The sequence below is a fragment of the Diabrotica undecimpunctata genome, chromosome 5 (assembly GCF_040954645.1).
Source record: "Diabrotica undecimpunctata isolate CICGRU chromosome 5, icDiaUnde3, whole genome shotgun sequence".
Lineage (NCBI taxonomy): Eukaryota > Metazoa > Arthropoda > Insecta > Coleoptera > Chrysomelidae > Diabrotica > Diabrotica undecimpunctata.
In genome coordinates, this window is record NC_092807.1 from 58,404,213 (window position 1) to 58,422,324 (window position 18,112).

The 18,112-nt window shown below is 31.3% G+C and overlaps 1 protein-coding gene across 1 annotated transcript in view; it reads left to right on the forward strand.

Annotated features, from left to right (window-relative positions):
- The window catches only part of LOC140441335 (uncharacterized), a 180,664-nt gene that overhangs the window by 137,414 nt on the left and 25,138 nt on the right, over positions 1 to 18,112 (forward strand). Inside the window, exons 7-8 of the mRNA XM_072531987.1 lie at positions 249 to 371; positions 15,109 to 15,281. Coding sequence (XP_072388088.1) covers positions 249 to 371; positions 15,109 to 15,281 — 296 coding nt within the window. The remainder of the gene's footprint in view (positions 1 to 248; positions 372 to 15,108; positions 15,282 to 18,112) is intronic.

Genomic DNA, 18,112 nt, shown 5'->3' on the forward strand with positions numbered 1-18,112 from the left:
AGTTATAGTAAAAATATTTTTGTTTAACTTAAAGAGCCATACTAAAATATAAACTGCATATAATAAATACAACTTGCGTGACCAATTTCTCGGGGGTCTAGATACCTATTTTATGGTTGCTACGTGTTTTTTTAACCAACCGCTTACTTATAAATAAATTATTTTCCTCTGGTCTTTTATATGGTTTTACATTAAATATAAATTTTATTATTAAATATTTGTTAGTATCAGATTGTGTGTCTTTACAGCAGATCAAACATACAAGCAGGCAAGAGGAATAAGGAGAAGATTTGTTCCTTTTCGTGATTCAATTTTAACATGGCTGCTAAAGGACATACTAGGTGGAAATTCCAACACAGTTATGGTTGCAAGTAAGTACGTGGTGAAAATAAAAACGAATTATACTCTTGCTTTATATACAGTGTTTCATTTCTATGCAGGTTATTTCGGGATAGGTTAGGTAAAAAACTAATGTTTTACTAGTTGAACAGGAACATGGCTCCTTATCTCTTCTTTTTACGATACCTATCCATTACGGGTATGGATGTTGGCGATCAGTATGGCTATCGTAACTTTGCTTGCAACTATTCGAAATAATGCGGTTGTAGGCGTATTGAACCAGTTTCTAAGGTTTTGAAGCCAAGATATTCGTCTTCTCCCTGGTCCTCTCTTTCCAAATACCTTGCCTTGACTTGCGTATCTCTGTACATTTTTCATAACATGGCCAAGATATTCTAATTTGTGCTCTTGAATTGTGTCCACTTTAAAAACGTTTTAAGTAAGTGGCTCATTAGCCTAATTGTGTTGTAGTCTTCGCATGTTTTTGCATTTATTTATTTTTTGCTATAGTTACCAAAGTTAAGTATAACTGTTTTTATGAGATTTTTCCAGTTACATAAATACATTTTGTTAAATATAGTTATTATCAATTTTATTCCCTGTTCATCCATAAGTTTCAGGAATTATGCACAAAAGTTTTCCGGCCCTACAGCTCTACCATCTTTAGTTTTTCTAATATCTGAGGTGACTTCTTCGGTGGTAGTCGGTAATCGGTAATCCACATTTATAGTATCATGCTTTCACATATGAGTCCGCTAGATGCAAAACTTTGCATTTACCGTATAAGTCAAACTGAGTTATTTGCAAAAAACTGGTAAATTAAAAAAAAAACCCTAGATTTATTAAATAGAACTTTTTGTGATAGATAAATGCTTTATTAGGTAAAATATAATGATTTTTTTTTTCGTAAAAAGTTATTGTGTGTGCTAGGAAAGGAAGAAAAAATTGAAAATACCGAGTTTTGCATGTGAACTATGTAAATACAGATTTATGCAACTAACATTTGCAAATACATGATAATAGTCAACCATTAACGATATTATTGGTTCTTGTATTGTATCATTTCGAATTACCTTGTATAAGTTAAAACACCGAAAACTAATCTTTTTGCTTCGCTGAGATTGACAATATAAACATTTTTAGTTTTGTTTATATAACACAGATGGGTATTTCTTTGATCTTGATTCCGCATAATATTGCGCGTCAAATAAATATCCACTTAGGTTGGTGGGTAAAGTGATGCTGGGAGATTATGATGTCACTCTAGGATAGAACGCCAAAATGTTGGGTTTTATTGTTTAGTCCGGATTTTCTTTAAATTCGTTATTGTTGTTCGTTATTTGTTTTTTCATGGAAAAATAGTGTTTTCATGTGAAAAAAAAAAGTGTAGTAGCAGTTAGAAGAGAGTTAGAGTTTGAAATAGATGCAGATTTGGGAATAGATAGCTGTTTTCGGTGTGTACTTCAAAAGCCGGCAATTTTTTTTAAGTTCAGTTAATCACCGATTGTTTATGCTATGCCCTATCTGAGAGATTTGTAAGACAGCGTTTCCAGCCATTTGAGAGGTCCATATGGTTTAAAGAAGAAAGTGAGTGGCCAAGTTTTGAAGATTGCAGTTTGTTATCATCCAGGATAATCCGAAGGTCGAATCAGTGTACAACTTCCCAAGAATTGTCCATTTGCGTTCCTTGGTCACTCCAGACCAATTCCAACCTGTGTGGGACACAGTTGTGTGTTGTTTGCAGTGTTTTAATTCAATTCTAATCCCAAAAACTTTCTTAAAGGAAATACATCAGCCAGTGATCACAGATACTTTTTATTAAAATTATTCAAAGTAAAAATAAACAATTTTTTCATAAATAAACAAATGTTTGCTTTCATGACAAACTAACTATGTAAGTATTTTTTGATTTCTTTCTATGTAGACACCCCTTCCAGTCCTTCATTTATTCACTTACTTACGACCCAGCTCTCCAACCAAAACAAGAGTGGCCGTTCGCAAACGTTTCGGTTTGTTTGCTTACCCCATCTCCTGTTTTCCAAACAGTGTGTCACGAATAAGGAAGAAAGCATGTGGAAGTAAACTTTTAGTCAACAGATTATTTTTATCCAAAGTACAAAAGGGTCTTACAAATTATGTATATGTTTATATTAATTCTTAAACTCTAAGTTCCTCTGGGTCCTCATCGTCAATATGATCATTTCCTGTAGCACTCTCATTATTATTTGTCTGTACGCCAGTATCTATTATTTTATAAAACGTGAGATCCGGCTGGTCTCTCAAATTTTAACAAAAATATTTTCTAATGAGACGATTCTATGGACGATTTATCTCCTTTCAATGAACATCCAATCTGTTGTAAATTAGGTTTCAATAAAGAAATTCTTTCCCTTTTCGTATTATAGACTTGCTGAACCCTATGTCAAAACGATAAAATATTTCCCCCCTTATCGTGGCCATATGATCTTCGTCCTTAGAAAATATAAATCTTTTCGATGCATTACATTTAAAATGCCACTGGAAAGATTTTTTAACAAAAACGTCACTCTTCCTTCTCTAGTCTAATATCTGCCTGTCTTTACCAAGTCTCAGCACCTTTGAGCGTTTTTCAATTATGTCTTCATATTCTTTTCTGTTTATTACACCGTTCTTATTTTTATCTCCCTTTCTATCATACCGAAATTCCTATCTGGTGGCAAAAAAGGAATGACCAACAACAGGAAACGTAAACTCCACTTCCTTATGTGACCAGGTGCTTCATAAACCAACCAGTAGATTATCATAGACATCATCATGCTATTTTTGTTCTGTCCACCTCATCCATCTGCAAATAAGTGAACTTTTTCGATTTTTAAAGTTGAATTTTATGAGAGCATCATGTACAGCAGAGGCAACAGTATTTGAATATTTTGGATGTTCATACTCCAGCCACACATATGACGTCACATTTGCAGAATTGCAGCCACGATGGTGCAGTTATAAAAATTTATTTGCTGCGAGAAATAACCCGCCTGGTCGGGAAATTTTGGTAAGGAAAGATTTTTTCAAGGAAGAAGATCAAAAGAAAATATTTATATATAATGATTGGATTCGTTTTTTAACAAAGAATAAAAAGGTTTTAGCTCTTAACGTATGAACTCTCTATTTAAGTGGGAATAAGCCACAATTAAAGGTTAAAGTAAGTTTATTGACGTTTCAATTTCCACTTCGGAAATCGTTCTCAAAATACAAACATTAGTAATTTTGAGAAATGTTTGTATTTTGAGAACGATTTCCGACGTGGAAATTAAAACGTCAATAAACTTACTTTAACCTTTATTTGTGGCCTATTTCCATTTAAATAGTAATTACTTTTAAATGCCACAAGAAAATAGCTTCAGAACAATAGTATGAACTCTCTACTCTGTTATAACCTTTAACTTTTCTTCTTCTGAATGTTTTTTTTCTAAATTTCCTTCGTTCTGAGATAAGCAGAACAAGCATCTATTAAGGTAGTGCCAAATGATATGTTGTAGTGTTCATAAACGTATGTTCGGAAATATGATAACTTTGCGGAATGATATGGATAGCGTTGACAGTACATTCTGTAAAGCTTTGTAAAAGTCAGATCACGTGGTAAATACAATCTAGTTGATCGTCTTCTATTATAATAACTCTCTGCAGCGTTTAAACGCCCCATAAATGTTTGGATAGATAATTTTAGAGAATCAAATCTACCTTTTGTTGTATCTCTCCCTCTTCACTCTTTTGGTATTTCACTCCGGACAACAAACCTTCTTAGAACACGCTATATTCTTTCAGAACTTAAATGAGTTATTCCAAGAAATGCTCTCTTGCATACTCTTAAAAGTCCACCCTCTACTGTAGGAACAAAATATTTAATTGAAATTCCATGTAGGTTTGTAAGGGTTTGTACTTGATCTCTTGGGCTTTTAACCTTTACAAAATTTCAGCAAAAAAATATCTTGTTTTATTTTTTCAGTGGTTGAATACACATTATTATGAAACCGCTGAATGTCTCGCATCCTTAAATCTTTACAACAATGCACTTTTTTGTATGATTACAGGTGGGAAACCCGGGTAAATCCTTAGGTTTATGCCTAAAAATATTGACAATGAGTCCCGAACCTATCTAGTTAATTGTAGACACCTCTTACGTCTTAAGTTTCATTACATTTCGTTTCCATTTTTCTGTGTGTACAACTCGTTTTCTTCCTTTTCCTTTTTTACAATGTCTAATATGCACATGAAGATCCATAATGTCAATTATTTGCAATAAACTTGGTGTTTTTAGGACTCAAACAACAAACAGTGCACCCGGTCGCATGTGCACCTTTATAATGACGTAGGATAGCGTAATTGACATGTGCACATGTGACTTAAACAATGTAAGCGATTGGCCAATTACAATTACATAGTTATGCAACTGGCATAGACTCACAAAAACAGAGTTTTGCATCTGACTTTAGATTTCTAATGCCTATTTCTTAGTAATCATCATCACTGGCTCGACAACCCTTTTTGGGTCTTGGCCTGTTCCAGGATCCTTCTCCATTCTGATCTGTTTCGTGCTTTTTTTCTCCAGTTTTTTATTTTTAAGGTTGTTATATCATTTTCTATTTGTTCTAAGTATCTCAGTTTCGGTCTTCCTCTTGTTCTTTTTCCTACTGGCATCTGTTTGAATATTTTGTTTGGTATTTCGCCTTTTTCCATTCTTTCTACATGTCCTATCCAACGCAGCCGTCCTATTTTAATGAATGTTATAATACCCGGATCCTGGTATATTTTGTATAGTTCAGAGTTGTATCGTCTTCGCCATATTCCGTTTTCTTTTGTGCCCTTATATATGTGTCGCAAGATTTTTCTTTCGAAGGTGGCTAACAACGTTTCCTCTCTTTTAGTGAGTGTCCAGGTTTCTGAGCCATATGTGAGTACCGGTCTTATTAGGGTTTTATATATTTGGCATTTTGTCTTTCTTGCGACGTTATCTGATCTTAGGTGTCTAATTAAGCCATGGTAACATTTATTTTCAATAAATATTCGCCTCTTCACTTCCTCCGTAACGTTATTATCAGACGTGACTAGGGATCCCAAGTATATAAAGTTTTTTACCCCCTCTATGTTATATTCTCCTATTGTTATACTTTGTGGCTGCCTTATTTCTGCGTTTTTACTTATTTACTTACCTGCATATATTTTGTTTTGGTCTGATTGATTTTAAGACCACTATTTTGTGCAGCTCGTTCTATTTGGTTGTATGCCTCTATCATTTCTCTTCTTGATCTTGCGATTATGTCAACATCATCTGCAAATGCTAGTATTTGCACGCTTTTATTAATGATTGTTCCTCGTGTATTGACTGTTGTGTCCCTCAGTATTTTCTCGAGTACAATGTTGAACAAGATGCATGATAGAGCGTCTCCCTGGCATAGTCCCTTTTTCACATCTATTGTTTCCGTTAATTCATTTTGTATCCGGATTTTACTTTCTACTTTTAGAAATTCTTTTTTCAGTTCTATTAGTTGTGTTGGTATATTAAATTCTTTCATTGCTTTTATTCAGAATTCTCGGTTTATATTGTCATATGCGCTTTCAAAGTCTATGAAGAGATTATGTGTGTCGATGTTATATTCACTTGTTTTTTCGAGGATCTGTCGCAGAACAAATATCTGGTCTATTGTTGACTTCTGTCTACAGAAGCCACTTTGGTATTTGCCAACTATTTTTTCAGCGTGTGGTCTAAGTCTTTCATAAATGACATTGGACATTATTTTTTGTATTATTTCTTAGTAAATACCTAAAATACCTAAATTATATAATACCGGCTGAATTTCTACATTAGCAGATAGCTATAACATGTGACTTTCAAATATAGAGTTTTGCTTCTAGTGGACTCATATTTCTTCTTAGTGTCTTATCTCACATACGCGTTTAGTTGTGCATTAATAACTAGGACGAGTAAATTTTGGCGATAGTACAATACCTACCATAAAATAATCAAGAGCTGTGAAGAACATAAACGTTAGAAAAGGATATAATAGATGAATTCTGATGGACGACTCGAGTAATTCACCAAGGTAAAGCTTGTATCTTCTTCGCGTTCTTAGCCAGCGGCAGCGTCCGGTCACTCAGCAAATGTTCCAATTTTCTTGCGGAAACCAACGTCATTGAAGATGGTACCAACGGCATATTTTTTACTAGAAATCATTTATTTAATAACAAATATAAATACTGTCGCAACACCAAAAAACTACCCGTTTTAAGAGGTTTGCGTAGATAGTAAACTTCCAGTGTACTATACCTAAATTAAATTCACTGGACAAGTTTACGAAGGTTGGATTCGGTTTTATTTGCTTTTACACAGAATACAGAATTAGTTATTTAAAAATTATATATGGAATATTAACAAACTTGCAATATCAACGCAACAACAACATGACATTAATTGCCTACTACATACTGTCTCTTATTTCTTCTTTTTCGTGGCCCAACACCACTACGCCTTTCATCCAACAAATTGTTCTAGGTAAAGGCAATCTCTGACAAATACTTTTTGGTACTACCAATATTTTTGTCCGCATTACTTTCTTCTAATTGGATTCTCAAGTAACTATACTGTGACGGGTAGCTCTTTCAGACAGCAGACTCAATAAAACTCAGGTTTACGAATAAAATCTAGTCATAAGTGACCAATAACCAATTATATTTTATCCTAACTATACTGTGACGGGTAGCTTTTTTAGACAGCGGACTCGATAAAACTCAGGTTTATGTAAATGTTTTTTGTTTATTTACGATTAAAATCTGGTCATAAGTGACCAATAAACAATTATATTTTATCCTAAATTACTAGAATTACTTGAAATCAAGAGTTTACGCTCTTAATCTAATCTAATAAATAACGCATTATTGTTAACATGCACCATGCTCACAAGCACCATGCTCTGCTCTTGCACTGTCACTTAAGTTCGAAGGGCTTTGTCCTCTTCAGTCTTGTAGTTAGCCCTGCGTTGCCAAGGAGCTAGATTGCTTAAACATTGACATGGTTATGGAGTCGCTTTTCTTACCTTTCAGCCGTCTTTTTAATTATTGTAGCCACAGTTTCCATACCCAAGTCCTTATGGAGGTCGCTGTTCCTCACTTACTCAAAGTTGGCAGCAATACCATATATAACGGACTTATCAGAAAAACTTAAGAGGATAGGAAACAAATACAACATCACAACAACATTCAAAACAATCAACACATTGAGATCTATCCTGTCCAATAGCAAACCAACCACACAAGAAAGATCAATAAACTGACTAAATGACTATTTTTATTGGTAATAAGCCATAATTTAAATTTAAAATGAGTTTATTGACTTTTCAATTTTCACTTCGGAAATAGTTCTCAAAATACAAAACATTAATAATTTTTTTTTTTTTACTTGGTGCAAAAATTCTTCTAATAATTTAATTTTATCTTTCTCATCCATATTGACATTTCAGACATTGGTAGATTAGATTAGATATAAACGTATATCTAAATTACAAATCAAATTACAACATTAATATTAAAAAAGGAATCATAAAACCCTTATACGATAGATCAAAAATTATTTGTGTTAACGACAATTCATTCTTAGAGGAGAAACATTTGCTCACATCTGTTTTATTAAAAAATAATTATCCTTTATCGTTTATAAATAAGAAATTTTCAACAATCGACCCAATGGGACAGAACAACTTAGAACGAGGTCCTACAGCATAATATACACGGAATAATACAAGGAAAATAACAATACCATATATAAAAGGATTATCAAAAAAACTTAAAAATATAAAAAATAAAAATAGAAAAAAGAATAATTTCAACATGTCTACAGCATTCAAAACAACAAACACATTGAGACCTATTTTATCGAAAACAAAACCTAACAATAAAAAAGAAAGGACAAAGAATTGCATTTATATATAAAATACCTTGTGAATGCGATGATTTTTATTTAGGTGAAAAACATCAAAAGCATCAAATGCTAAAGTATCAATATATCAATCTTATATTACAAATAGAGACTTTGATATATCTCAAATATGCAAACAGGCATGGGAAAATAAACATATGGTTCAATGGAACGATTTAAGTATAGTCCTAGAAGACACAGATGGTAAAAAGAGAAAGGTCAAAAAAGCGGCTCTAATTATGCTTAATGAGACCAATTGTGTCGAAGATTCGTTGGCAAAATGCAGTAGGATCTGGTTACCAATATTAAAAGAGGAAGTTAATAAAAGGAAAATACCACTATTAGTAAGTCAGTAACATATCGAGGATGCATCATTAACATACATTTAAAATCAGAGTTTGATGTTTATTGAGAGTAAACTAAATGTAAGACCAAATACTTACCATGTGGAGATAGTATTATGAGGTTTTTTCCTGTTTTTTCCACATGATTTACTATAGAATCACTCACAGGAGAATTTTACTGTCATCATTGCATGTGGTTGTCTTTCTAAAGACGAATCACATGCTATGATTTTTCTGACGGATATTCTCAAGTTAAGTTAATTTCAAGTAATCGAATGAACTATCTTACAATAAAGTCGTCCCCGGAACGCAACTTAGCAATATTAACAATATCATTTTGAAGTCATCTACTCTAAAATGTATAATATATATCTGAATTGTCAATATGAATGAGTCAGATGAAATTAAATTATTAGAAGAGTTTTTGCACCAAGTAAAAAAAAACAAAATTTTTTAAATATATTAAAAGTGTGTTTACATTTATTTGCTAGCTGAGCGCTTTCGACTTACAAAGCTATTTTCAGATTATATATGCTTCTTTAACTCCAACAAATGGTCGACTTCAGACATCCGTCCCATAACCAATTTTTTTGATATGTTTTTGGTAGAGTCCAGTATACAGTATTTTTTGTGTTTTTCCTATGGAAAATTTATAATAAAACCAGCATAAAAAAATTCCTGTAATTTTTTACCAAATGAGATCTCTCCTAGTAGTGATACTTTAAATACTTGACCATAGCTCTGAAGATGGCTTTGTAAGCCGAAAGCGCTCAGCTAGTAAATAAATATCTACACACTTCAAAAATAAAAAAATATCTAATCTATTTAATTAAAAAAATATAAATAAAACTTTCCTCTTTTTTCCATTATTTAACTTAATTTAAAAAAGTTTTATTATTTTGAGAACGATTTCCGAAGTAAAAACTAAAACGTCAATAAATTTTTAAAATTTTAAACTTCAATTGTGGCTTATTCCCAATAAAAATAGTAATTGCATTAAGATGCCACAAAAAATAGCTTCAGAAAAACGAAAGAAACAGACATGAAAAAGAGAACAGTCAAAGAAGCAGCTCTTGTCCTAATTAACAAACAAAAATGTGTAGCAAACTCATCAGCAGAATGCAGCAGAATTCAGTTGCCAATACTAAAAGAAGAAGTCAACAACAAGAATATACCAATAAAAGCGAAGTAACAGAAGGTCGAAAAACGTCACCTACACTCTTACATATAATAAATATGCAACACGCAATGCACAAAACAAAAATCGCAATTAACAATTAAATAATTCAGAATGACGGTATTAATTAAATAATTAAATAATAGTTTATTAAATAATAATTAATTAAATAATTGTTTATAGACCTTTTGGGGGCGGTGAGGTTTTTTGAGCTCGTAACAATTAAGAAAATGCGGTCCTCATATTTTATGGACTCAACTAGATACGACTAGGGTAAATGATACAGTCGTTGGCCATGCTATAGTGATTAGCCATGTTAACATAAATTTATAAATATTAAGAATCTCTGCTGTTACTGAAATAAATCAAATAAATCTACAGAATAATTTTGACAACGTCGCTTAATGTTCACCTAAAGTTTCGTCTGGCTACAGTCACCATAATATGCTTAAATGGTGTAATTACTTCTTGCTGTCGCCAGTTTAGTTGTTCACAGGTAAAATCTTACGAATTTCTTAAGGATTGTACACTTGTTTTTGATCCATTATAAAGTTAATCGTTGTAGATATAGATATAATTTAGCATGATATATTAAATTAAGGTTGTAACTGATCAAATCTTAGGCTCCAAACATTTTTAGACAACAAAAAAAGCACGAATTTATTATGCCAATAACTATATCAATAATTTAGGTATATAGGGGAAGTGTGCCTATGTTGGACCCCTGCCTATGATGGACCCCCTGCTGTAATTTCAAATATGGCGCTGTTACATGCACATCGCCGGTTGCAACTTGCGCACGAAGTTTGTAGTTTAGTATTTGCAAAGTTTCAGACCCTTGGCGGTTATAACAGTAAATTTGTGAAATAAAATTAAAATTTGGCGTTGCTGATGTAATAAAATTTTTTGGTAAGTAATACTTTACTGGTAACATACGTTAAGCTAAGTATTGCTTTTGTTTTGTATAAAATGACTACACTTTCTTTGTCAAATACCATACTTTGTTTTAGGTTAGAATGGTCAAAACAAAAGTAACAGAATTATATTTACTGTCTTGTCTATTTGCCTATGATGGACCCCTCTGTCGTTACCTATGACGGACTAGGGGTCCATCATAGGAAAAAGGAAATAAGTTGCTACTTACCGATTAACATAATACATTTTACAGGGATGGGCAACAGTGGAATGAGAGTAACATGCAGAAAGCTGTAAAAAGCATACAAGAAAAAGCTATGGGCTTTAAGCTGGCAGCAAAAACATTTAACGTTCCAAAAACGTCTTTGAAAAGGCGCTCTAATAAGCAACAAGGAAGTACCAAAGGTGATTTGGGAGAACGAAGACCAGTATTTTCCACTGCTATTGAAAAGGAAATTGCTGACCATATTATCACCATGGAAGCTCGTTTTTTTGGCCTGACCAGTAAAGATTAAACGAAAACTTGTATACGAAGTAGCTGAAAGAAACAATATTAGCCACAATTTTAATAAGGAAACCAAGATGGCAGGCTGGAAATGGGTCAGAGGCTTTTTAAAGCGAAATCTTGGAATATCATTACGAACTCCAGAAAATACTTTGTTGGCAAAGGCTCAAGCTTTTAATAAACCAAATATATGTGCCTATTTTACAGTATTAGCACATATATTAGACGAGTTTCAGTTTCCACCGGAAAACATTTATAACATGCAATAGTCCGGTTTGATGACTGTGCAAAAGAGATCGCAAAAGATTTATGCTAGTAAAGGTCGCAAACAAGTTGGTGCTTTAAGTAGTGCAGAGCGCGGTCTACATGTTACGGTCGTATGTGCAATGAATGCAATTGGAACATATGTTCCTCCTGCTTTGATTTTTCCTTGACAGAGAAAGATAGACGAACTTATGATCGATGCACCTACTGGAAGTATATATATATATATATATATATATATATATATATATATATATATATATATATATATATATATATATATATATATATATATATATATATATATATATATATATATATATATATATATATATATATATACCTAAACAGTTATTGGTCGACCCTCCAATTACTGTGATAAATTTTTAAAATAAATTTTCAGATATAATTTGTTTTCCATAAAAATAGGCACTCTAAATTACATTATTCTGTTTGTTACCTTTAAATATTCTAAGAGTAAACAGTCGTTGGCCGTAGGCTACTTACTATATTTCAATGTGGCCAATCACTATCGCAATGCTTTTTTTTTCAGTTATAACATGCCAAAGGTCTATGAAGGTTTTTCTTGCCGAAAAAAATATAAAGAACAAGATATAATTAAGGCTTTAGAGTTAATTGAAAATGGTATGAGTCAAAGAGAAGCTTCCAAGTTATATTAGATTCCTCAAGAAACACTTCAGTTCCGGTCAAGTGTCAGATTTAATAATAAACTTTCTCTTGGACCTAACCCAGTATTAACTTTAGAAGAAGAAGCAGTTCTAGAAAGATGGATTTTGATCTCACACAAGAAAGGATTTCTTAGTAGAATGAAAGACATTCAAGCTTCTGTGAAATATTTTCTTGACGCAGCCCCTAGAGAAAATCCGTTTAAAGATAACCATTCAGGAAGAGGATGGTATCACTCCTTCCTAAAACGTCACCCAAATATAACTCCAAGAACCGCAAAAGGAATAACAGCAGCTAGCTCAGATGTAGCTGAAGCAGACATAAGAAACTGGTTTACTAATGTAGAAGACTATTTAAAGGAAAAACAATTATTTAAGATTCTTGAAGATCCCAGCAGAATCTACAATGGAGACGAAACCTGTTTTTGGCTTTGCCCAAAGAACAAAAAAGTTCTTGCACCAAGAGGAGCGAAAAACGTTAATGAAATACAACATCATTTAAAAAACAATATCACAGTAATGTTTACATTTTTAGCTTGTGGTGTTGTGACCCCACCTATGATTATCTATGCTTACAAAAGACTGCCAGCTGAAATTGTTAAATCTGTACCTGATACCTGGGGAATTGGATGCAGTGATAACGGTTGGATGAAAAATCAGCTGTTCTACGAATATATAGGAAACACTCTTTATCCTTACTTAAGCAAAAATAACATCAAATTTCCAATATCAACCAATCAGCCTTGTTCGTTGATGGTCACAGCACACATTTAACTTATGAAATAAGCGAATTATGCACAAAGCTTCAGATGATTCTAATTGCTCTGTACCCTAACTTGACTCGAATCTTGCAACCTGCAGATGTGGCCGTCTTTAAGCCCTTAAAAGAAGGATGGAAAAGTACTGTATTAAAGTTTCCGAGAGAGCACCCTACTGAAGTTGTAACAAAGGACAATTTTGCTGCAGTTTTAAAAACAGTGGTTGATAATATAAAACCAGAAAATATTAAACATGGTTTTTGTGCCTGTGGATTTTTCCCTTGGAATGTATCCGCAATTGATTATTCCAAATGCACTGGCAAGACAAAAGAACAAGATAGAGACACGGAAGTCAGTAAAATTACATTCGAAACATTTAAAAAGATTGTTGGAGAGGAAAAAATGGAAAGGCTTAAAAACTCTGTTGAAAGGGATGCACATAATTCCGATTTTTTGACTTGGAATGTTGTATTATGTTTATAAATAATTTTTGGAGGCAAGTCCATCCGTGAATACTGATCAACTAGAAGATATGGATAAACGCGAAGATACAGAGCAGCAAGGAGGAACGGACCAATTCCATGGGACGATCCAATCTGAAATCTGTGAACCTGAATTAACTCTTAAAATCGGAAATTTACAGGATGAAAAAAATGAAGGTTTTATTAAGCATACTTCGGAAATTAAAGTAAATGAGCAAATGTTTGTCATTGAAAATATTCCTATTCTAATAGAAGAAAATACTAGCTTCGACAACCAAATGCCTAGCACTTCATCGCTCGCTCTGAACACGTCTTATTAAATTAATAAGTCATCTTCATTAATCAGCGATTATGTTATTTGCCCGAAAACTCCTGAAAGGAAAGGAAAAAGAGAGACGGAGAAACTACCATTTGTTCTGAATTCTTCCGTTAGGAAAAAGGCAATTAAAGAAAAAATAGCTATAAAAAAGAACTGGAGATGAAAAAGGAGAAACGTAAGACTGAAAGGTTGAACAAAAAGAACTAAAAGGAAAATAACTGAATAAAAAAAGCAGCAACAAAAAGAAAGCCTAAACATAATTATACAGAAAGATCACCAAACAACACTAACGTTAAACTTGTTTTTAAAAATAATACAGATCCAGAAGGCGTAACAAGCACAACAGGTGATATAGAAAACAATGATCCCGATATGAAATATTCTCCAAATATAAGTGTTAATAGCTGTGCAACCAAGGAAGTATCTAAAATAGTACACGCAGATGATGATGATGCTCCTAATCCATATAAGAGCAAAACTATATACACTGGGCTGTGCTATACGTGTGTTAATAATATAACACGAAATCCTCCGAAATGGAGAACTTTTTGTGTAACGTTTGTTTTGTAGATAACGTTGTAATTGGTTTATAATTTCTTGCATTTATTAAAATTTTTGAAACCAAATTCGTCTTTGATCACTAAAATTATATATAATTTTTAATGATTTTTTAGTTTTTTAACCAAAATTAAAATAACGCAGGTAGGATACATCAATAAGAAAAATATGTACCTAGGATAACTTAGCCTCTTACTGGTGGCCAATTACCATCTACTTACTATGCCAATTATTATCAAAATTAGACCAATCACTATAAAATCTGCTTTTGCAAGAATAAAACTTTTTTTATAAATATTAAACATTTTTAAACAATAAATGACATACGGAGACATAAATAGGATACTTTAATCTAAAATTTAGTGTATTATTTATATATATGGTTCTTAATACAAACTAATGACTTACACATTTTTATGAAACTCCAATGCTTAAGTGGCCAATCACTGTAACCTTTACCCTACAACTTGTACGACTTGTACCAGTCTAGATGGTCAGATAACATTAAACGACATGGATCCAGTGGATAAAAATTATTTAGAATAAAAAATATAAATAGAAAAAACTTAAATTTTATGAATAAATATGGATATTTACGGTAATGACATATTCTAAAATAAAAAATATCGTTAAATATGTATGTTTTAAAACATGTTATTGTTCAAATTTTAAAAATTCATAATTTTGGCTATTTCGAGATGTTATAAAATACATATTTTGCATATTTTTGTTTTTTGCATTTTTTTGTGTTAAATTAAATTAATTGCTCCTCGTACAACAAAACTACATACCAAAATGCATTCTTGTATTTTCCAGCTGTTTCTCCTTCCAGTGCTTGCTATAATGAGACCGTTAACACTTTGCGTTTTGGGCAACGTGCCAAAAATATAATATTCCGGCCAGTCGTCAACGAAGACCCCAAAGAAAAGACAATCCGAGAATTGAGAGCAGAAATATTTAGACTGAAGGAGCTTTTAAAAAACGTACAGGTATGATTTATTATGATCTAGCTAATTTTATACCATATTTATTTATATATATATATATATATATATATATATATATATATATATATATATATATATTGTTATGATGTGTTTTTTGTTTGAATGATGAGCAATGAGTATTTTTAATAATATAATATATAGGGTTTTTATCGCGGTTCTCAAAGAATTAGCTTGTAAGTACTTTTTTAAATTATCTTTATTATAACTATTATGAAACACACATATATATCTAACCTAGCCAATGTAAATTTAAAATAAACTATCTTTAAATTGATACTCTTATAAAACTAATTAAATTCTATAGACAATCTAAAATTTAAACAAAACTATCTTCAAAATTGAAATTGTTATGACACTAACTAAATTATATTAACAAAATTTTGTACCTTTCTTTCACTGAATGCCTAAATGAACTGTTTTCCACTATATATATTCTAATCACCACTGAAAGTCTTCGTACTTCGGTTATCCTTGTTTTTGTGAAATTACTTTTTTCAATTATCAGCTTCTACCAATTTAAGATATAGTTTTCTTCACCAGCATTTCTACACCACCAACCAAACCAGCAAACATCATTTATATTTATTCTTCTTTTCAATATAGCAATATCCAATTATTATAAGTTGATTTATACTAATCTCCAACCATAATATAATTTAATTTCTTCCAATATACTTTTTTTAATCTTCAATAATTATTTGTGTATAATTATAAATGTGCATTAAATTATATGCATAATTTTTAATCTTCATTTAACTCACTATATTAAACATTTTGACTATTTGTACTTGATTCACTGACTCCAACTAACTTTCATAATAAACTGCTTGACTTCTGACTAAAAACTTCCAAAAACTGCCATCTTGAATCCAAATCACGGGTATTTATATGTTTTTGGATTTCTAGAACTATCTCGTAAGATATCATGTTCTAATTTGTTCTATCAAATACTTGTCTGAATTTTCTGGAACAAACCATTTCGCAAACATGGCCATCTCCGGAGATCCAGAGAATTCCATTCTTTTCTATTAATAATTTTGTTTACATTTAGGCTTTTCAGATCAGAATATATAATTAAATTAGTAACTAACACTCTAATTTAATAAAATACACATTTCAAACAATATATTATATAACCCCACTTTATATTCCCTTATGATTAATTTCTATCTGTCAAATTACTCCGAGAGTATTTTTGGTTGCCTATGCACATGGCTCACTTATATATATTTACAATATTAAAATACAACTTTTTACAATTATTATATGCTAATTTCTTAAAATGCCCTCACATAAATATATTTTTATAAAATTCTCTAGTATATAACTTATTTAAAATAATCAAATACTTTTTTATATCTAATATTATGTAGTATATAACTTATAAATTATTTTCTATAAACCCTAATCGTATCAATACCCCAAAATAATATTTAAAATAAATAATTTACTTATTATTTTTTTAAATATTAATTTTCTCATACCTTATTAAATTTAATAAATCAATTTTTTTTATTTACAATGTGTTAAATACATCCCTGTTCGCTGTCTATGTCAAAACAGAGAACAACGGAGCACAGTTCGGCTATTCTATGGTCAAACTGTCATGTCAAATGGAGCAATGGATGCGATATCAGAGAATAAAATATAACCTTAATTAAAAATATAATGGATATTGTGTTCTGTTTATTTATAGACAAAATATAGGAATAATTTCCATTCAAAATAACTTTCATCAATATAAATGGGTAAGTTTTACCCTTTTTATAAAGACATTTACACAATCAATTCTGTATCTAACCCCAAATTATGATTTTTAGGGTACCAAACAATTTCCATATGTACAAAATTCAACAAGTATGATGTCAAATTTATTCACAACAAAGAAATCTACCATCTATCTATGAAATGGATCTATCAGTAAGCTGTTAGTGTTTTTATATTAGTGTTAAATTTATAAACTAAATATATTACTTCTTTTTAAAAATTGTACACTTTTCTTTGTTTAGTTGACATATTGGGCATTGGTTAGTAATTTCTTTTGCTATACTTATGTCATTCTTTGCAAAATAATTGTCCCTAAATAGCATCCATAGCTTTCTTGAACCAATATGCATATAATTGTTATGTAAATTTTTCAATATTTTCTTTGCTAAAGTTCTAGTTATTACATATACTTCTATTCCATTTATTATTTTATAATATACCCCATCTTTCCTAAGGACTTTTTGTTTTTCACTCAAATTGATCTGATCTCTTATAATTTCTTCTTTAGAATATAATCCAGTACTTTCTACTAATTGATTTAATCCAATTTTTATTGTTCGCTGCCCTTTTTGTGATGTATTTTCTAACCTTAATAAAGCATCTGCCACTATATTAGATTTTCCAGAAATGTATTTGATTTCAAAGCAGTATTCACTAAGTATTAGACTCCACCGATGTATTCTACTGTTTCCATATTTGTTATTTAATATAGACGTTAAAGCTTGGTGATCTGTTTCTATTGTAAATTCATTACCCAACAAATAAAATCTTAATTTTGTGACACAGTGTATTATACTTGCTAGTTCTAATTCTGAAACTGAGTAACCCTTTTCATGTGGCTTTGTGATTCTTGAAATGAATTGTATTGGGTATTCGACCCCATCATGTATTTGTAATAATACCCCTGATAATCTCTCTATTGATGCATCTGTTCTTAGTATGAATGGCTGTGTATAGTCAGGATAGTATATTTTCAAATTTGACAGAAAAATGTTTTTAATTTCTTGGAATGCTAGTTCTCTTCTCTGATCCCATCTCCATTTTAC